Below are 22,065 nucleotides of genomic sequence, written 5' to 3' on the forward strand. Positions count from 1 at the left end.
CCAGCTTACATGCTAATGCATATACATTCACATAGTCTTTTTTAGGCAACTTACTATTCTATTAGACGGGCGATCAGTAATTTATTTAACTGCTTCCCTATTGTTGGGCATTTTGGTTATCCTCATTTTCTCATTCTTGTTAACAACCACGGTATATTATATAAATTAGCTTTTTCCCTTTACCCTGATTTTCTTCATAGCATTTATTACCACGTGACACATTTTATATCTATTTGTATCTATCTGTGCATTTACTGTCTATCTCCCCCTCCGGAAGGGAAGAAGTGCCAATGGCTATTTTGCTTTTTGACATATCTCTAGCATCTAAAACAGTACCTGGAAAACAGGTAAATGCTAAATGAATGAATGAACAAGGTGGTTAATGTACTTCTTGTGTACGTGTCCAATCGCTTTTTAGGCTAAATCCCTAAAAATGGCATTGCTGGGCCATTGGGTATAGATATTAAAACGCTGACACATACAGCCAGACTGCCCACCAGAAAGATTGTGCCAGTTTATTCTTTGGCAGCGGTGCTTAAGACCCCAAGGAAACACCGCTTTTAGTGTATCTACCCACCAATCTCAGTGTGCCAAGACTCGCCTGGTTTTGAAAATCAGCTTTCTCCTTTGGGAGGTTTCCCCTGATTAACAGGAGAGAACATTCTGCTTGTTTCTACCTACCTCTCCCTTTCCCGGAGCTTTGCTCTTGGCACTGTTCTAGAAGGTCCCTCTGGTCTGACCAGGCAGGATTCCACATGGTTTTCGCCCCTGGACTTTAAATTCCACAGGGGCAAGGCAGGGCTGGGCCAGGCCTGGGGGCTTTCTTCCTTTGACCTTCAACAGGGTTTCCACATATTAACCTGTCTCCCGGCTTAGTGGTACAGCCTACTAAGAGGTCAGGCACCCTCAGCCTCCTGCATCTATCTCTGCTTCCTCAGGTGCTGCTCTGACCTCTCTGTATTCCTCCCAAACCTCCCAGAACCTGTATTCACTCCAGGCACTGCCAGATCGTCAATCTTGGGCAGTTCATCAGGGCTCAAAAGATAACAATGCTGATGGTGACGGTGATGGTGATGGTGACGGTGACGGTGACGGTGAGGATGATGGTGGCGGTGATGATGGTGATGGTGATAATGAATGATCCCTCTGGACCATGTTGCTCAGTTCACTCAATACTTGACATGCATTCATTCCACTGGTCCTTAAAAGAATCATGTGTAAAAGGAAAGCCAACGGTGGGAAGCACGTCCAGTTTGTAGATGAACAACTTGAGGCTCAGCAAGGCTAAAAGATGTGCTCAAGGCCATACAGTTAGAAAGCGTTAGAGCAGAGAGGTGGGGGTGGGTTTTTCTTAACTCAATTTCCCCCTCTTTGCATTGTCCCCTTCTTTCTAACGGAGCACACTGGAGCGGGGAGGATCTGGCGTGGTCAGGCTTCGAGGAGGCTCTTGGGCCACACAGTCTGTAGTTGCCTCGCCCTGTGTGCCACCATCCAGCCGGTGTACACGACAGCTGCTCTGTGGTTGCCAACTAAGAAGGCAACTTGGTCCCCATGGGTTTGTCACCGTGGTGGAGCCTTACTTCCCTGCAGTCTCTTCCCTGCGGCTTCCTCTGACTCCTTCTCATTTTCAAACTCCTTGAGAGCCTCTCGGAACCATAGCCCACTGGGTCTCATTTCTTGAAGGACTCATACAGCCTGTTTATGCACTGGCCCTGGGACCGGGTGTGTAGCCAGATGGTGTCTGAGCAAGAGACAGGGAGGGAGGAAAGTGTTCAGCACCGTTCTCCAGCAGGGACAGGCCCGTCCCACTTGGAGGGATTGGGACTGGGTGTCCGCCCCTTAAGTCCTCCTTTGAATGTCCTTCCTCAGGCCCAAACTAGCAGCCACAGTCATGGGACTTGGAGAGCCGAGCTCTCTGTGCAGACCTGGCAATCTTGCTCGGTGAGGTCAACCTAAGGGTTCAGTCTCCTTTGCCAAGGCAGGGGTCAGAGTGCCCCTGAGCACACTGGGAGCTCCCTAGGGGTGGGGGCCACGCCTCCTCCATCAAGCCAGGGTCTCACCAAGGTGGGGACCCTCTCCCTCCCACATTCAACCGGGTACCTGACAACGGCTCTGCACACAGTAGGTGCTCAATCAATGGTGGGAACCACAGCTTGCACTGCCCCCAGTGTCTGGGATGCAGGGGTTGCTTACTAAGGTTCCCTGTTGAGTGGATGATTGATGGAAAAGCCTGGGGGGGCTATCCCTCTGTTGAGGGGTACCAGAAAGAACCCACATGAGAGTAAGGAGGCCCCTAAGAGATCTGGTCTGGGGTTCTCATCCTTTTTCTTTTATTTTAAACCACGGACTCTTTTTGGCAGTCGTATGAAGGAAATGGATAGACTCCTTCTCAGAATAAGGTTTTTAAATACATTGAATAACATATGTAGAAATTACAAATGAAACCAATTATAATGAGACAGTTATCAAAATATATTTTTTAAAATTTTGATTTAAGAATACATGTGCGTTTTTGTTAATACGTGAAATACTGAGATGCAGCAGGAGTCACATGGCCACTGGAAACGTGAATTAGCAATAAGCATGAATGATATCCGAAAGTATGGACAGCAACCGTAATGTGATATGAAGAAGAATCCATGGTTTTCATTTAGAAAAAGGCACACGGGTTGGTAGTGCTACTATGGATTGTTACCTGCATTCATACCTGAAGAAAATGCTAAATTTTAGTTAGCTGTTAGTGAAAACAAAGATGTCACACTTTTTTGTCCACCTAAGTTCCTGAATGGACTGGTTGGACCCTGTGTTTACACAGAGGTGAGGCATGCTCTCACAGCTTTGTGAGGAGGGGACTGAAAAGTCACGTGTTTGGATCCCTACTCCCATGCGCCTTCCTGGCGCTTCCTCACCCTTCAGGGTGCAAAGAGGCAGGAGGGCTGGGCTATGCCCTGTCGCACAGATGCACCCTGAACTGCCTCACACGGTGACTCATATGGAGAAGGTCTCTTAAATGTCAGCTGAATTCAATCAGCCGCACCTGCCAGCCTGAGTTCCACTCCTGATTCTGTAAGCCAGCTCTGCAAACAAAGTTGGAGGATTTACCAGTCCCCGTATAGACTCACTCAGCTCACTGCAGGGGACTCGGGCCCAAGATATGGGCAGATTCCAAGTTGAGACCCTGAAGAAACCCCTTCAAGAATTGGTCAAATAAATAATACATCCATAAAATAAACATGGTCATTATAATCATATTAGTATTGATACACTGGAATAGTATGCAGCCATAAAAAGGAAAAGTTCTTCTTTTAAAAGAACTGACATGCAAAGATTTTCATGACATACTATTCATGGAGAAAAAGTGGGCTTCAAGACAGTGTGAACAGTGATCCCTTGCATGCAGAATTATCTCTGCTTCTGATTATCCATTGAGATGTATCGAGATCTGGAAGGCAATGGTTTTATTTTTTTTTCTTTTTAAAATTTTATTGGAGTATAGTTGCTTTAAAATGTTGTCTTAGCTTCTACCGTACAGCAAAGTGAACCACTATACGTATACATACTTCCCCTCTTTTTTGGATTTCCTTCCCATTTAGGTCACCACAGAGCATTGAGTAGAGTTCCCTGTGCTATGCAGTAGGTTCTTATTATGGAATCTATTTTATACATAGTATCAAGAGTGTATATGTGTCAATCCCAATCTCCCAATTCATCCCATCGCCCCTTTCCCGCTTGGGACAATGGATTTCTTTGGGTGGAATTACTTGAGGGATTTTAATTTTCTTCAGGACATGTTTCTATACTGTCTGAATTTTCCGGAAGCATATCTGTTCTTTACAAAACAGCAAAGGAAAGAAAAATAGGAAGAAGATAACCCACCCTCTCTAACCCATACCCTCACCCCGTTGTACATCCAGGCCACCACTCACATGATTCCAGGGCGGGTGTTGTGCGGCATCGGGTGGGGAACCCTGGACTTGGGTCTGCGCCTTGAGCTGAGGGAGCCGGGCCAGGGGGTGGGAGGCATCTTGAGTGAAGTTACAGCTTTTAATGGGGGTGGGTCAGAGAACCCTGGCAACCAGAAGCCTTTACTCCTCATGAAGCCGAGCAAGGGTCTCGCTGTAACAGGCCACGCAAGGCCACCTCTGTCAGAAGCACCGCTTGAGGTGGGAGGGCCAATGCCTGGCCAGGAGGTCAGAGGTCCAGCTTGTGGCCCGACCAACAGCTCAGGACCAGAAGGCAGGCCCACGCATGGTTGTGAGTCTGAGGACAGCTGGGCAAAGGGAGGGTCCGCTGAGCGGTTCTATGGGTGCTGGGTATCCAGAGGGAATAGGGATGGTCCAGGGATGGGGGAGAAGGGTGCGAGGGCTTCTGCTGCCTTGACGCCCCACAGGGCTCATGCCCACATGGAGTGCGGAAGCCTGGCTTCCTGTCACAGCCCCTTTGGAAACGACCTGGTCCCCTCTCCTCTGAGCCACTGTTCCTCCACTTAAGACCCCTGCGGGCTCCCAACCGCCTGCGCCATCCTGCGTTCCACTCTGCGTTCGAAGTCTTTCACAGTCCCACCCTGGTTCTCATCGACTTTGCCAGCCACTCTTGTCTGCCTTTGGTCCCTTCTCTGACCCTCTCTCCGGCCCCCAGTGCCCCTACTTCCTTCCTCCCTACTCCACCCAACTCTCAGCCCAAACTACATCAGACCCTCCTACGTTTCCATGTTTTCATGCTTCTCCCTCCGCCTCCACCCCCTCGTCCTTCCCTACCTAGGAAACTCCTACGAACCTTTCAAAGTTCAGCTGAAATGCCACCCTGCCCACTTCCCCCACCAGGCCAGGCCCTCCCCTGTGACCCTCACGACAGCCAGTACAGCCCGAAACACCCCATTCGGTCAGCATCTGTGTTCCAGAGGGAGCTTTGGGAGGTCGACTTTGTGTGTCTGGTCTTGTTCACCTCTGTGTTCCTGGTTCCCAGCCTTGCTTGGCACACGGCAAGGACTCAGTAATACCTGCTGAGTGACCAGTGGGGCTGGCGCAGGCCTACCTTTCTGCTCGGGAGCGCTGCTGATGGTGAAGGGGTGCCACTTGTGGTGCGCGATGGTGGGGATGTTCAGTTACAAGTAGTCGCCAGGCCTGTAGTGGAAAGGAGGGGGCTTCTTGATGAGGAGATGAGTGACCTGGGGAGAGAAGAAAGAGACCAGGGTCACCTGTGCAGGCCCAGAGCTGCCAGGGGCCCCAAGGCCAGAGGATGGAGTCTGAGCCGTCTTTCTCCACCATAAGCCAGGCTGGTCCCAGACATGAGACTCTTCTGTGCCTATGAGCGGGGTCTCGCCCCTGCAGCACATCTGCCAGCCAGGGGGTGGGCAGTGATCAGAGAAGGGAAGTCAGGCTGTGTCTGAAGTGGGGCTCATGGTGTGATCCCACTTCTTGTGGTGTAAATATTGCTTCTCAGTGGCCCTCCCACTCTGTGAAGCCCCTGACTGCTCCAGCCCCTTTCTTGGAACTTCTGTGGCACTTGGGTGGTATTCCAACCGTGAACGGGCATCTCCCCAGGATACAACTGCCTCCCGGCTAGTAGCTTCGGTATATTGAGCACTTACTGGGTGCCAGAGCTGTGTGGGGCTCTTTCAGTGCTATCTCTAGTCCTCACAGCGACTCTCTGAGATGAATGTCATTCTTTCTCCACTTTATGCAGGAGAGGCTGAGGCTCAAAGAGGTTAAATGACTTGCTCAAGGCCACCAGCTAAGAAACCACGGGATTTGAATCCAACCACTCTGTCTGATGCCAGGGTCTAGACAGAAATCTCGGCCTCTTAGTCAACTTCCGCGTCCTCACTCTCAAGCTGTCCAGAGTCAAACCGACCCAGAACTGCCTTCCCTTTCTCCAAAAATGGCCCCAGTTACTCAGGCACCTGCAAGACAGCCTAGACGCCTTCCCCACCTCAACCGCAAATGCAGCCAGTTACCTCTTGAGTCTTTCTGTGACATGCCCCCTCCCCACCCAGTTCAAGGTCAAGGCTCTCGTGAGCTCTCATCTACATGTATGCAACAGCCTCCCCAGTGGTCCCCTCCAAGCCATCTTCTACAGAGTGAGTAAAGAAATGCAGCTGGAGTATAAAGCACCTCAATACCACTGCCCACCCATCCCCCACCCTGCTCAAGGGTTCCCCGTGGCCTGCAGAGTAAGGCCACTCACGCTTAGGCCCTGCCCACCCCTCCAGCTTCTCCCTGGCACCTTGGCTCCAGCTGTGCCAAACTACCTGTAGCCCCCCAAGCACAGCATGCCCTTTCATAACTCTGTGCCTTTGCCCATGCTGTTCCTTATCCAAGCAAACCCTTCCCTGTCTTGTCTATCCAACAAACTCCTATTCATCTTTCAAAACCCTGAAAAGGCAGCTCCCCTCTCATTCTGAAGCTTCTCTGATCTCTCAAAGACAAAGAGTTTTAACGCCTCCTGGGATTCTTCTTCTCTTACCAACACAGCCCTGCACTGTAACGGAAGGGCTGCTATCCTACTAGCCTGTGTGCCCATGGAGAGTGGGACAGTGCCTAAGCCTTCTCTGCATCTCTGTCACCTAGTGCAGGGCCTGCCACCTTGTAGACACTAATATATACTTACTGAAGGTATTCTGTGCACACTGGCCTTTAGTAGTACCCTGCTTACCTGTCATTCCCCTTCCAGAAGTGTCACTCCCGGAGGGCTGGATCGAGTCTTGCACTTTGCTTATCTTCTCCACTGTGATGGGGCGCCCCATTTCCTTGGGAGCGGGGGTCTAACAGAGTACTCAGCTTCTGCACCCCACCACCTGTGACTCCCCTTGGCTCGTCAGGCCCCCTTTGCACCTTGGAAGGGAGGAGATTGACTTCCACGATGCACAGGGCCTCCATGAGGGATGCGGCCAGGCCGACGGCCTTCTCCAGGAAGAATAAGATGCCAGGGACCAGCAGCTACTTCCAGAAGTTGGGCCCATGCAGACATGGGAGGTAGGACAGGTGGGTCCAATAGAACACCTGTGGGGGTGAGGAGTAAGTTGCCAGAGTCAGGGCCTGGGGGTGGAACAGAGCCAAGGTTCACGGCCATCCTTAAAGCCAGGACTGTGCCCAGAGCCTTGGCCACGCACACCCTCTCCTGGGAACAGGCTTGGGTAGGAGGTTGGGGGTGGGAAGCTTCGTTGCCTCTCTGTTCTGGGGGCTTGGTCCAGAAAGTCTGTAAGGGAAGATTCTTGGCGCTAGTGGCAAACATCTGGAACATCTGCCTGGGGGTGCTCTGGGCAGAGTGAACTGCCCCCTCTGATGGGCTCATGAGCATCAGTGTCTCGGCCCACTGACCCTTTCTCAGCGGGAAGGAAGGAAAGACAGCAATGGTGTTCTGGGAGCGGAGGAGAAAGAGCAAAGCCCTGCGTTGTTTTTTGGTTTTTTTTTGCGGTACACGGGCCTCTCACTGTTGTGGCCTCTCCCGTTGCGGAGCACAGGCTCCGGACACACAGGCTCAGAGGCCATGGCTCACGGGCCCAGCCGCTCCGCGGCATGTGGGATCCTCCCAGATCGGGGCACGAACCTGTGTCCCCTGCATCGGCAGGCGGACTCTCAACCACTGCGCCACCAGGGAAGCCCAGCCCTGAGTTTTAATACCTGCTCTGCTACTAGCTGTGGGACCTTGGCCTGGTAAGTTACTTTTCTGAGAGTCAGATTCCTCATGGGTCAAATGAGGATGCTGATTCTGACTTCAAAGGATCATTGCTGGCCCCAAGTAGGTGCCGTGTATACATATATATATATATATATATATATATGTCTATTTCTGATGTGACCAGATCAGTCCAAGGGACAGTTCCGATCTCCCAACCAAATCCTCTGTGACCTCTTATATCTCGAGGAGGCTAGAGAGAGGAAAGCAAGGCTAGACCTAATACTTTTGGACTGACCATGTGCCAGGTGTGTGTAGTTATTGGCTTCACATGTATTATCTCATTTAATTCCTAAAATATTAATAACTTCAAAGGTAGAGAATTATAGCTCCGTTTTACAGATGATGACAATGAGTGACCCGTAAGTAGTGGGGTGGGGATTAGAATCCTGAAAGCCTGTGTTCCTTCCCCTCCCTGTGCCCAGTTTAATACAATTAGAGCAAGGGGATAAGCCAGCAAAAAAGCCAGAAGAATCTTCTAGAGCAGAACATTTTCACTCAGCAGACATAAACTACAGCCCAATGGCAGAACCCCAAATCACATGTCCATAGTACACAGACCGCCTGGACCTTCCTGGGCTCTGGAGTAATTTAGAGGGAACGCAGCATGAAATGAAGTTGGGAGCCCAGGATGGGACAGGCAAAGGGGCAAGGGCTGGGGCGCCTCAAAGTGGCCACTCCTGCGGACACAGGAGCTGGAGCAGGCGGACATGAGAAGCAGCAGTAGGGCTTCCCTGGTGGTGCAGTGGTTGAGAGTCCACCTGCCGATGCAGGGGACACGGGTTCGTGCCCCGGTCCGGGAAGATCCCACATGCCGCGGAGCGGCTGGGCCCGTGAGCCATGGCCGCTGAGCCTGCGCGTCCGGAGCCTGTGCTCTGCAACGGGAGGCGCCACAGCAGCGAGAGGCCTGCGTACCGCAAAATAAATAAGTAAATAAATAAAAACAGATGAGAAGCAGCAGTAGCAGCTGGGCCACACCGGTCACGGAGGCCGAGCCGTGGACCTAGCCGATGCCAGGTCTCGTGGTGAGCAGCAGTTCCCAAAACTGGAAGGGGCTGGCCTTGGACTGAGCCCGGAGTGCTGGAGACGAGCACAAGACAAGCTCTGCCCACTGCGCTTTCCCTTTGGGGTTCCCACCCCTCCCCCTTCTCTGCCCATCGGGCCGGCAGGACACACAGGGGCAGGATAACCGAGTGGTTTGTGGAAAGCCCAGGTGCCCACCCCACAGCCCCAGGCTACTCACCGAAGTTCACCACATGGGCCACAGTGTGGACGAGGGAGAGCCCGACCACCACGTAGCCCATAAGCTGGTGGAACTGGAGGTTGTGGCGCAGCGGCAGGACCTGAGCCAGCCACGTGGCCCACAGTCACGTGAGGCAGCGCCTAAGCATCAGCACCGGGCCGGGCAAAGCGGTAGACAGCCCCACCTGGCTCGCTGTCCGCCCTGTCCTCTGCTCCCCAGCAGCTGTTTCCCTACCCTGAGCCTGTTGTGCTTCCTAAACGGGGCCCTGTCACCACCTCCCCTGCCCCCAAGCCTCCGCTGCTCCCCTAGGTCCAAAGCTGGGGGTCTGCAAAGTAGGATCTCCAGAATTGGTGAAGAAAAATTGTTACCAGAATACCTGGTAACAGAATGTCTGCTGGTATCACTTTTATCTCAACACGTGGGAAGCACATAAGCTTTTACTAATATTTAGTATCTGTGTAGACATGGTGCCCTCATTTAGTCATATGTCAGACTGGCACCATGTCACATGTGGTTCTCGAGATGTCCTGGGGGCAGATGGGGCTTTTCAAGGGGTTTATGATGAAGGTCCCCTCACTTGCTCGTTTACTTCAATGTATTCATGCATGCCCTGATACGTGGATTTGCAGATTACATTAACTGCTTTTAAGTAAGCTAACCATCCCTCAGCAGGGACAAGTAGCTTAAAAAGATTCCCTACAGAGAAAATAAAGACTGAAAATAGTGTTAATAAGGCAAGAGCAAGTGACCACAAAAATGAGTCACATGTCTCCCACCCCTGGTGTGAATTCTTTGTAGCCAGTTATGAGGTTATAAATAAAACCCACTCTAATAAGAAGCTGATATTGTCAGGAGGAGTATTTGGACTAGAGATGTGCAGCCCTGATCATTAAGAATGAACCTTGGGACTTCCTTCGCGGTCCAGTGGTTAAGACTTCGCCTTCCAATGCAAGGGGTGCGGGTTCGATCCCTGGTCAGGGAGCTAAGAACCCAAATGCCTCGCGGCCAAAAAACCAAAACATAAAACAGAAGCAATCTTGTAAAACATTCAGTAAAGACTTTAAAAAATGGTCCACATCGAGAAAATCTTAAAAAAAGAAAGAAAAGGATGAAGCTTGCCTTATAGTTATATTGTGCCATAAACCTACTGGCTAATGATAATAGGGCATGCATATAATTATAAGTAGGTGAGCATATACTGGGTAACTGGGAGGGGTTTTTGTTTTCTGTTTATTTTTGTTGCGTTTTATTTCATTCCACTTGCCAAAGTGTGTCATCAAATACACTTGGAGACGTCAGTCTCTGATCCCCAGGATCACATCCTGGCATTCATAGGCCTCTGGAAGTATTCTCTTTCTGGTCAGAGCTCTGCACAGGAGCCAGCCCACCTCCTCTGGGCCCACCATAGGATTATTGTGAGGATGAGATGGAAAGTGCTTAGCACTGTGACTTGTACATAGTAGCACACAAAAATGCCAGCTATGTTATTTACCTGCTGTGTGACTATGGACAGCTCACTGCCCCCTCTGAGCCTCAGTCCCCACCACTGAGTGTTGGCCCAGTTGAGTTGTAAGGTGCCATCCTACCCTGACACTGCAGGTGTCCACGTGTGGGTCCTTTTGTCTAAGAGGAGCCTACATCAGTCCCCCACCCGCTTCGCTGCATCGTGCCCGCAGAAACCTACCGCGATGAAGCTGCAGTCAAAGTTGAGGCATTGGCTGCAGCCTTTGGCCACCATGACACTGGCGCCGAGGGGCCGGTGCACACTAGCTGCCAGGGCAAAGAGCAGCACGTGGAGGCCCACGTAGGCGGCCAGGTGGCTGTGGTGGTTGTGCCAGTAGGCAGAGGTCAGCTGGCGAGGACGGTGTCGGGGCGGCCCGGCGGCGCAAGGAGTCAGCCAGTGGGCAGCACTGTGAGAGAGGGCTCCACTCAGAAGGCCGCGGTGTGGCAGGGACCACCAGAGTCTGAACCTAGAGACCCCATTCCCTCTGCGGCCCACTAACTCTCAGGGAGCCTCGTGGCAAACAGGCCAGCTTTCTTTTACACCTGGAAACAGAGAGGTCAAGTGACTTGCTTACAGTCACACAGCTAGGTGGAACTGGGATGAATCTCTGGTCTTTCGGATGCCACACGCACGACTTTTTTTTTAGCTACCTCTCCTTACCTCCCAACTGGGGGCGGGGCGGGAGAGGTAATCGAAAAGGATGGAAGAATCTGAGACATTTTGTGATAACCCACGAGAAAGTTAATACACAAAAAGAATGAACTACAAAACTGGCACTGTTCAGAGCTTGGAGTCAGACAAACTTGGGTCTGTTGTTACACCCTTTTTATATTATTTTCTCCACAGCGCTTATCAAATTTGTATTTATCTAGTTATGTACTTGTTTACTGGTATCAATTACCTGTCCCTCAGTCTGGAACGTAGCCCCGGCAGAGCTCTGCCATTACTAAGAACAAGACTTGGTACATAGTAGCTGCTCAACGAAGTTGAATAAATAACTGTCTTTGCTAACTATCTGTGTGATCCTAGGCGTGTTACCTCAGGTGAAGTAACTTTAATGTCCTTTTGTAACTTCATTCCTTTTGAAACGTTAATTTCCTTTTCCATGCTATGCACTGGTATATTTGTAAAAATGCCCAGCACTTAATATTGTGAGTTGATTCGAAAGAAACACTATAGAAAATGGACACATGACAACAGCTGCCCTACAGTACAGACCTTTGTCCCCAAAAGAAAGCAGGCAAAGAGGGGAGGGGCTGGGCGGGGCTTATCGGGGGGCGGGGCCGACTTGGGTGGGGAGGGGTGGGGCCGGGCTGAGGGATCATCCCTGCGTTCAGGCCACACTTCGCACCTGGTGTCTAATCCCAGCACTGGCAGTGCCCCTGCACGAGATAGGGCGGTACCTGATGGTCAGATTCTCCATAACCCCGGGGAAGCGCCGCAGCTCGTCTGGAAGCTCATCGAAGGTGATGGCGCCGCTGCAGTCCTTGTCCGCCAACTTGAAGAGCGCCAGTCAGCTGGTCCAGCTTCTCCTTGGGCAGCGAGATGGCGCTCTCACGCAGGCACGACAGCAGCACGATGCGCAGCTCATCACGTTGATGGAGCCGCTCCCTGGCCCGAGTGAGGATGACACCGAGTGGGGCCCTGCCCCCAGACCTCGCTCTGTACTTGCAGACTCGCCCTGCCTTGCACAACCATTGCATCAGTGGTTCGTTCACCTTCATCTTTCTGCCAACCAACTCTCTTTAGGAGCATAGACCAGGCAATCGAAGGACATATGGCACCTTCCGCTCACAAACCTTCCATGGCTCCCTATTGCCAAGCTCAACAGAGGTGAACATCTCCCTAAGCATGGAGAATCTTTGGACTCAGTGCATGCCTTCCTCCAGAATCTGCAGCCTCCTCTCTAAGTACCACTCAACTTCCAAGATCATCTGTCCAGAAGATACACTTGCTTACCTAATCTATAAGGAGCTACGTGCCCAGAGCTTCAATTACCCAGAGGCGAATTGTATATGAGGTGATGGTGAAGAAGTTCCCTGTTGTTCCCCGACTTGTAGCAAACTTTGCTCATCCATGTTGTCCTGAGAGGCTGCAGCTGGGCCCTCAAGTCCAGCCTTGTGGCCTTATGTGAACATGAGTGGCTAAGAGTGACACGAAAAGGAAGCCAGAAGTACTGTCGACTCTCCGAAAGGTTGCGTTCTGCATCTGTGGATTCCACCCGCGGTTGGTTGAATCGGCGGATGTGGAACCCACGGATACCGAGGGCCGACTGTATGACTCCATTTTATCTACGGGACTTGAGCATACACGGATTTTGGTATCCACTGGGGTCCTGGAACCAATCGGAGAAACTACTGTACCAACTGAGATGAGATTTGGGGCACTTTTTTTTCCTGTATATATTTTCATTCTTCATGAGCAGCAGGACTTGTGATTAGTGATTTCTGGGCCTGTTTTGGATATAGACACACCTGAGTTAGCAACATGCTTCTGCCCCTTACTGTGTGATGGTGGGCTATAAGTCCTTTAGAGTATTGTACCTTACTTTGCTCATCTCTAAAATTCCTCCCTTTCAGAGTTGGTTCAAGGATAATAGAGCACTTAATGCACTTAATGCAGTATATGGAAGACGGTAGCTGCATATAAATGAAAAGTCTTATTGGTACTGTGATCATCACTTGGGCCAAAGTCAATGTCTGTAATCACGTACAGAGTCTAATATGCCACTCTCCAGCCATACCTCCCGTCCTTCAGTTTTCCTAGTCAAGAGCCAGCATGAAGCATACTTTAAAGAAAACCTTAGCAAAGCTCTGCCAAGAAACTCATGCACCCTGGACCAACTTGCTTCCTATTGCACTCTTCAGGGTCCGTGTAGCCCCCAGGAGTGGTCTGAGACTTAGCCCATTTGAAATGACCTATGGGAGGCCTTTTCTTACTACTGACATTCTACTGGATGAGGACATAAACCAGGCCCTGAGATATACTATTAATCTAGGACAAGTTCAGAAGGCAATCCAGGACTATGCCCACAAGACACTGCCAGCTCCCACTAAAAATACAGAGGAAGGAGCAGTTCCTTCACAAATAAACCCCGGGGATCAAGTTCTTCTTAAAACCTGGAAAGAGGGGGTCCCCCCAAGACCACCTATTGCACAGGATGGGTTGAAGCCTTCGCCACCCAATCTGAAAGGGCTATGGAAGTCTTTAAGTCCCTTTTAAAAGAAATACTTCCTCGGTTTGGACTTCCAAAGTCCCTGCAGAGTGATAACAGGCCCTCTTTTTATAGCCAGAATCACACAAGGGTTCACAATGGCCTGTGGGCGCTCGGACCGCATCCAGAGCACCCATCCCTCCCCACCCCCGTCACACCCTCTCACCCATTCAGCTTTATACCCTCCTTAGCCAATTTCAAGTCCAGGGTTCTCCTTCAGAATTATTGTTGTGTACATTTTTATTCCTTATCCCTCTGTCCTTCCATTACACTGACCCTAAAAATATCTCATCCCTAGGTGGATTCCAGCTACCTGTTTTCTCCTTTGCTGCACCAGGGCAGCTAAGTGAACATTGCTGAAGAAAAGCACCTAAGAGAGCAGGAAGTGTCTGATCCCAGCCATGGCAAGGCCTTCAACTTGCCCGCAGTCCTCTCATGCTTCTCTAGCATGGTCGCAGTCCTGCTGTCTGCCGAGACCACTTCTCACCTCCATGCCCATCTAGTCCCTGCCTGGCTCTCAGAGAAAACTGGAACCCCTGGAAGCGAGTGCCCTCTAGTTCCTGCCTTGAAACTACAAACCTCCTCTCACCTGCTGTCTCCTTCCCCACCTCTGTCTGCAAGGGGGAGGTGAGTGTGCTGCTTCCTCCTGTCACAGGCCAACCTCTCCATCTAAGGTTGTTGATAAGCCCCAGGTGTGGGCCAAGCTTGGTGGTCAGAAAGCAGTCAGTGAAGAGGGTCCCATGGAGATTGGGGTGGGGTCTGAGGAAGATGCTCCGGAAGCAGGTACAGTCAATTGCCCATGTAGTGGTGGTGGTGTGGGTCAACTTGGGAAGTGGGCTCCAAGAATGAGGTCTGGCTAGACTGTCAGGCGGGAATGGGAGGTAGAGAAACCCCATAGGCCAGAGGGCCTTGCCCAGGAGCAGATCTGCAGCTGGGTTGAGTTTTCAGGATGCAAATCCAGCCCTGTGACTCCCCTGCTCAATGCTCTTCAATGGCTCCCCATTGCTCGTTGTACTGAGACTCCAAACCATGGCCCCCGGGGCCTGCCCCGTCTGGCCTCACCAACTACCCCAGCCTCATTGGGTGCCTTTTTCCCACTTCAGCCTCCCTTCCTTTGATGATTCTGGGTCTTTAGACACCCTTTAAGCCACAAAGTTGTCAAAGAATGAAGGTCACTGCAGTGTCACTTACAATGCCAAAAAACGGAGTGGGGAATAATGAAATTCTCCCTTTTGGAAATGGGGTTTGAGTAAATAGTAATAAATAACAGCTGACACCTGTAAAGGTGGTACCCCGAACTAGGCACTTTCCTGAGTTTACATAAGTTAACTAATTTAATCCTCCTAGCAACCTCACGAGTATGTGCTATTATGATGGTCACTATTTTTACGTGACACGTGAAGAAATTAAAGCAGGGAGAAGTTAAGTAACTTGCCCAGGGTCACATGATTAATTCCTGGTGGAGCTGAGATTTGAACCTGGGTAACCTGGCCTCAGAATCAGAGACCTTAGAGTATATACTAGATGATTCTATTTATTTGAAATTCTAGAAATGGTACGGTCATAGAAAGTGGTGGAGTGGGAGGCATTGATCGCAAAAGGGGAGGGAACGTTTTAGTCTAATAAATATGTTTTCTTTCTTGATTGCAGTGGTTGTGGTTTATACAGATGTACGAATTTGTCAAAGCTCATTGAACTCAATTCTTAAAATATTGTATTAAATATTTCAATAAAGTTAATTTTACAAAAAAAAAAAAAGAAAAGAATCAGAGACCTTAACCATTAGGCTGTGCTACATGGAACACAGGACACAGACGTACAGTGGGATACGATGCAGCCACTACAGATGAGGCTATAACAACATTGAGTTACCACTTCACACCCATTGGGATGGCTATGATCAAAAAAACAGAAAATAACAAGTGTTGGGGAAATTGGAACCCTTATGCATTGCTGGTGTGAATGTAAAACGGCATAACCACTGCGGAAAAAGAGTATGGCAGTTCCTCAAAAAAAAAGAATTGCCCTGTGATCCAGTAATTCCACTTCTGGGTATATGCCCCAAAGAATTGAAAGCAGCGTCTTGAAGAGATATTCGTACACCCATGTTTATAGCAGCATTATTCATAATAGCTGAGAGATGGAAGCAACCCAAGTGTCCACTGAAAAATGAATGGATAAACAAAATGTGTTACATACATACGATGGATAATATTCAGTCTTAAAAAAGAATGAAAGCCTGTCATATGGTACAACATGGGTGAGCCTTGAGAATATTATGCTAAGTGAAATAAGCTAGTTGCAAAAGGACAGCTGTTATGTAATTTCACTTAGATAATTTACCTACAGTAGTCAACTTCTTGGAGGAGGGGGAATAGGGAGTTATGATTAGTTGGTACAGTGTCAGTTTGGAAAAATGAAAAAGTTCTGGAGATGGATAGTGGTGATGGTTGCCCAAGAATGTGGATTTACTTGATGCTTCTGAACTCTACACTTAAAAATTGGTTAAAGTGGTAAATTTAATGTTATGTATATTTTACTACAATAAAAATGATATTATAAAGCAATACAGTCTTACATGAACAATTGGTTATATTGTTTAGTCAAAAAAAGCAGTGTATATAGTATAATCCCATTTTGTTTTCTGAAAAAAGTGGATGGTGAGTATATGCTATCAGAAGACAGTATAGAAAAATGTTATGGGTGATTTTTGTCATAGTGGGCTATTATGATGATTATTAAAAAGCAACAAAACAATTTCTTTTTGTAAACATATAAAAGAACAAAGGAAAGTTCTGGCTTCTGCTGAGTTGAATCAAGGGCATTTGTCTCCCTGCCAGGGACCCACCTTCTCCCCCAACAAAAGGGAAGCAGAGACCAGAGACAGGGCAGGGAACCCACAGAGAGACAGAGAGAGAGAGCTGTCAGCCTCACCTGGAGAAAACAGCCCCATGCTGGGTAGTCACTGAGATAGGCTGATTCCCTTTGTCCCCACTACTGAGTCCTGCCCCTGCCCCACCTCACAAAGGACCCTTACCGTCAACATCATGCACCTGGAAGAGGAATTGGAGTTTGTCTCTGGGACTGCCGTGGATGAGCAGGGTCCACGCCTCCTGCAGGTTCTGAAGCGTGATGGTGCCACTTCCATCTGAGTCAAACAGAATGAAGAATCTCTTGGCAAAGAAGGACTGTGACCAGAAGGGGGCGGGAGATGGGCACAAGTATGGCCACAGGGCCCAGGCTTTCTATTCATTCACTGCATCTGCGTGTGTGTGTGTGTGTGTGTACACACCGTGGGGTGGGAATCAGGGAGGACCCAGGTGCCTGAACACAGTGTGTGACCTGCCCACGAGGCCACACCAGGGGGCAGTGTCCGTGGCTCATCTGGCCAGCTGAGAGCAAGTTCGGGGTCTGGTGAAAGAACTGTTCAGCTGTAGCAAGGATGGGCTTGTGTCTGGGCCTCTGGCCCCCTTCTGGCCCCCGGGCCTGGTAATTTGCATAGGCTGTCCGTCCCCACAGTCCATCGCCCCCATCAGCCTTGCAGTCCAGACCTCTGGTGGCCCTTTACTCAACATGGGAAAAGGGTCAGATCGAGGGTCCCTCAAAGGCTCCTCCCAGGTCCTGTCTCATTCCCCTTGGGGTCACCCCAAGGGATAGTGAAGCCAGGAAGGACTTAGAAAATAGATACCACTTGAGTACCTGTGTCTTTGCCTTTACCTGTTGTTTGGGCTGCCTACAGCCTACATTTAAGTGTTCTTAACGTAGACTTGCTCTGAACAGCACCCGTTCTCAATTGCCGATTTACTCACTCCATTCATCATTCATTCATTCATTCAACAATCATGTCTGTGCAGCCTCTGCTTGCCAGGTCTGGTGTTGGGCTCTGGAAACACAGAAATTAAGAAAACAGGGTGGGTCAGTGTCACAGATATGCCAGGCCCGGAGGCTCCCCTTGAGGCAGGGAGAGGAGTCTAAGGGCTTTGGTGTCTGACCTCAGTTCACAAGCAGGAAGTCTACTATGGGCAGTCCAACCCTGCCTTGGCTTCACTCTTTTTCCCCTCGGCCCCTCGAGTAAGGCCTTTATCACTCTCTACCATCCCAAATGGCCTTTATCTTAAGATATTTTACAGCCCCTGTTAGGCAGAAGATCTTTCTTTCCTTCCCCATATTGACTATGAAAGGAGGCAGAGCATTTAGAGTTCTAAGTAGTATCTCTGTTACCAGCAAATGAGGGGCTCTCCCATCAAAATAGGGGCATTCAAATGCTCACTGGCTTGCACCCATCGAGGACACAGGTCACCATGAGATGCCAGCCCAGAGGACACCTGGGGCGAGACTCACTCCTTCCACCTCTCAGCTAACGTCTCCGCTGTTTGTCGGGCATGCAGGCTGTCATGGGGATGGGCAGAGGACCTATGAAACCAAGAGAGAGGACTGGGGATGGCGTGGCAGTGCAAATGGGCCTTTAATGGATACAAATCATGGAAAAGATTATTTTGTGGCAGGCACTTAAGTCATAGCATCACCTTTGCCCGCGAGGCTAGCAGTAACTGTGAGGGCAATAATGTTTCTTAAGATTTGACAAGCTACTGATTTCCAACTTCACGTGTTGTTTGGAAGACCCCAGGAGGCCATGGCTACCATGAGGGATGGAAGGACCCCAGGAGCAGAGACAGAAACATCCTCTGGCCCTGCTTAGAAGTGGAGCCTCAAGCCCAGAGAAACCCGGGGAGCAACGTTTCCCTCCTTGTGAGGTACTGTGTCCTGCAAAGCAGATTACTCTTCCTCTATAAAATATGAGTGCGGGGTCCCCACCTCTGGAGTGGACACTCTTTCACGTTCAGGGCTCTTTTGAGCTCTTGCAGGTTGATTTCCCTGTCTTCTCCCGCAGTGGTCTCAAACTGGTGTGTCACCCACTGAAGCCACTTGGCGTCCTCCTCGGCACTCATGGTGCTGGCAGACAAAGGAGACAGGTTTGTCGGTTTGGGGTGGCCAAGGACTCAGGAGGACTCCTGATGGCCCCAGGACTTCTGTCTTCCCCCAATTAGGGCCTCGGACCTCCCACAGGGTTGAACCAGCTTCAGGGCGGGAGCTTTGCTTCCCCACAGCTGCTTCTTTACATCTCTAAGTCCCCGTTTCTTCCTTCCATCTGGCATTGGCCGGCCCAGGCTTAAGTCTCTTTAGCTTCTGGAATGACAGGGCCCCAGTGAGACAGACCCCAGACTGTGGTCAGAGAATGGCCCGCTCCACGGGTGCTATTAACATGATGACAGTGACTGTCCCACCTCACATTTCCATGGCTCTTTACTGTTTTCAAAATCCTTCCCACGCACTATTTCCTCTGGTCTCTGTTACCAAATGTAAAATACTCAACTTCTCTGAGCCTATTTCCTTCCTATGACATTTTACAGAGAGGAAACAGGCTCAGAGCACTTGAGTTATTTAGCAGAATTTATTCAGCAGGTTAGAGACAGAGCTCAACTCTGAGGCCAGTGCGTTTTCCATCACGCCCCAGAGCCTCCACCCTCTACCTGAACACTTGAGGTACAAGCCATGCCAGGACTGAGACCTCAGGGCTTGACTCTCCAGGTCCAGGGCGTATTCTACAATGTCATAAGGGCATCAGCCATCTAAACCCCTCACAGATGGGCTAGCTATACTGTGATCGGAACAGAGGTTAGTGATGAAATGAGGACCACACTTTCTGTGGCATCAGGACCCAGCAATACAAAATTGAGTCAATAAGTGAGAATTTGTAGCATCTTATTCTATAAATTTCCTCTGTGAGAATGGCTTTTGTCTGTATCCCATGAGTTTAATACAACCTTAAATGATTTAGCTACAATCAATCTTCATTATCTGCAGATTCCACATTTGCGAATTCATCTACTTGCTAAAATTTATTTGTAACCCTCAAATCAATACTTGCAGCATTTTTGAAGTCATTGTGGGCATGGGTAAAGTGGGAATACATTTGAGTCTCCTGATGTGCATGTTCCCACCTGAGGTCAAACAAAGCGATGATGTGCCTACTTGTCTCAGCTCTCAGACTGTAAACAAATGCCCTTCCCACGATCTATTTAGTGCTGTGTGTTTCACGTTCTTGTGCTCTTCGTTGGTGATTTTGCTCTTTAAAATGGCCCCCAGGAGTAATGCTGAAGGACCGTCTAGTGTTCCTAAGCACAGAAAGGCTGTGATCTGCCTTATGGAGAAATTACATGTGTTAGATAAGCTTTGTTTGGACATGAGTTCTAGTGCTGTTGACCATAAGTTCTATGTTAACGAATCAACAATTTCTGCTTTTAAAGGAGTCTTTAAACAGAAACACACATAAAACAAAATTATGTATTGATTATTATATGAAAAATTTGTGCCCATAAGGTGGCAGGAACCAAACCCTGTATTTATTTTCCCTAGGAGTAAAGGTTCAGAATTTCCTCATTCAGGGTTTGTGGTGACTTTATAGAAAACAACTATCATGAAAAATGAAAATTAACTGTATTTATAAATAAAGATTAAAAATAAATGAGCTAAAGTGAACTCAATCAGAGAAAGACAAATACTTTATGATATCACTTATATGTGGAATCTGAAAAATAAAACATACTAGTGAACATAACAGAAAAGAAACAGACCCACAGATATAGAGAACAAACTAGTGGTTACCAGTAGGGAGAGGATGGGGGAGAGGAAAGATAGAGGTAAGGGATTAAGATTTATGTATAAAATAAGCTACAAGGATATATTGTACAACACAGGGAAGGTAGCCAATATTTTATAATAACTATAAGTGGAGTATAACCTTTAAAAAAAGTAAATGAGCTAGCTTCCATTTAAGGAACTAGAAAATGAATAAAATACACACATACATGAATAGAAGGAGAGATTCTTAAATATAAGATCTGAAATTAAGAAGATAAAAAGATAAAAAAGGTCAAAATGGTAAATTGATTTTAATTATGACAATGGTTTTACAGATGTATGCATATGTCAATACTCATCAAATAGTTCATTTTAATTATTGTACATCAGTTATGCCTCAATATAGTGAAAAAAACAAGTCGGTTCTTTGAAAATACTAAGTGAAAAAGCATGATTAAAGAAAAAAGTGAAAAAATATACCATTAATATTGAGAAAGGCAATAGAATCCGGAAAAGGGAAGGGCTACAGAAATATAAGAGTATTGTGTGCAAATGCTTGGTGAACTTAGAGACGTGAATTAATTTCAAGAAGTAACCACCTGAACACACCAATAATCATTGAAGAAATTAGAAAGGGGGTTAAATGTCAACCATTTAAAATAATGTCAGGTAGTCCCTCCCATCAGGAAGCTTGCACAAGCCTCTTAGATAGCCTCATCTACCAAAGGGCAGACAGCAGAAGCAAGAAGAACTAAAATCCTGCAGGCTGTGGAACAAAAACCACAATCACAGAAAGACAGACAAATGAAAAGTCAGAGTACTATGTCCCAGATGAAGGAACAAGATAAACAGCCAGAACAACAATTAAATGAAGAGAAGATAGGCAAACTTCCAGAAAAATAATTCAGAATAATGATAGGGAAGATGACCCAGGACCTTGGAAGAAGAATGGAGGTAAGGATCAAGAAGATGCAAGAAATGTTTAACAAAGATCTAGAAGAATTAAAGAACAAACAAACAAAGATGAACAATACAATAACTGAAATGAAAAATGCACTAGAAGGAATCAATAGCAGAATAACTGAGGCAGAAGAACGGTTAAGTGACCTGGAGGACAGAATGGTGGAATTTACTGCTGCAGCACAGAATAAAGAAAAAAGAATGAAAAGAAATAAGGACAACCTAAGAGACCTCTGGGACAACATTAAACACAACAACATTCGCATTATAGGGGTCCCAGAAGGAGAAGAGAGAGAGAAAGGACCCGAGAAAATATTTGAAGAGATTATAGTCGAAAACTTCCTTAACATGGGAAAGGAAATAGCCACCCAAGTCCCAGAAGCACAGAGAGTCCCATACATGATAAACCCAAGGAGAAACACGCCAGAAACATAGTAATCAAATTGGCAAAAATTAAAGACAAAGAAAAATTATTAAAAGCAGCAAGGGAAAAATGACAAATAACATACAAGGGAACTCGCATAAGGTTAACAGCTGATTTCTCAGCAGAAACTCTATAAGCCAGAAGGGAGTGGCATGATATACTTAAAGTGATGAAAGGAAAGAGCCTACAACCAAGATTACTCTACCCAGCAAGAATCTCATTCAGATTCGATGGAGAAATCAAAAGCTTTACAGATAAGCAAAAGCTAAGAGAATTCAGCACCACCAAACCAGCTCTACAACAATGCTAAAGGAACTTCTTTAAGTGGGAAACACGAGAGAAGAAAAGGACCTACAAAAACAAACCCCTCAAAATCAAGAAAATGGTCATAGGAACATACA

General features: G+C 48.2%; 1 protein-coding gene across 1 annotated transcript in view; it reads right to left on the bottom strand.

Moving 5' to 3' along the window:
- NOX5 (NADPH oxidase 5) overlaps window positions 1-18,828 on the bottom strand; it is a 30,979-nt gene extending 12,151 nt beyond the window's left edge. Inside the window, 13 exon segments of the mRNA XM_032623151.1 lie at window positions 1,581-1,741; window positions 5,035-5,167; window positions 6,834-7,001; window positions 8,342-8,406; window positions 8,623-8,757; window positions 8,921-9,076; window positions 10,607-10,830; window positions 11,828-11,935; window positions 11,937-12,035; window positions 16,663-16,826; window position 18,419; window positions 18,469-18,591; window positions 18,759-18,828. Of these exon segments, the coding sequence (XP_032479042.1) occupies window positions 1,581-1,741; window positions 5,035-5,167; window positions 6,834-7,001; window positions 8,342-8,406; window positions 8,623-8,757; window positions 8,921-9,076; window positions 10,607-10,830; window positions 11,828-11,935; window positions 11,937-12,035; window positions 16,663-16,826; window position 18,419; window positions 18,469-18,591; window positions 18,759-18,787 (1,566 nt within the window). The 5' untranslated portion in view covers window positions 18,788-18,828.
- Between the last annotated feature and the right edge of the window lie 3,237 nt (window positions 18,829-22,065).

Source organism: Phocoena sinus, chromosome 2, assembly GCF_008692025.1.
Source record: "Phocoena sinus isolate mPhoSin1 chromosome 2, mPhoSin1.pri, whole genome shotgun sequence".
In the NCBI taxonomy this organism is placed as follows: domain Eukaryota; kingdom Metazoa; phylum Chordata; class Mammalia; order Artiodactyla; family Phocoenidae; genus Phocoena; species Phocoena sinus.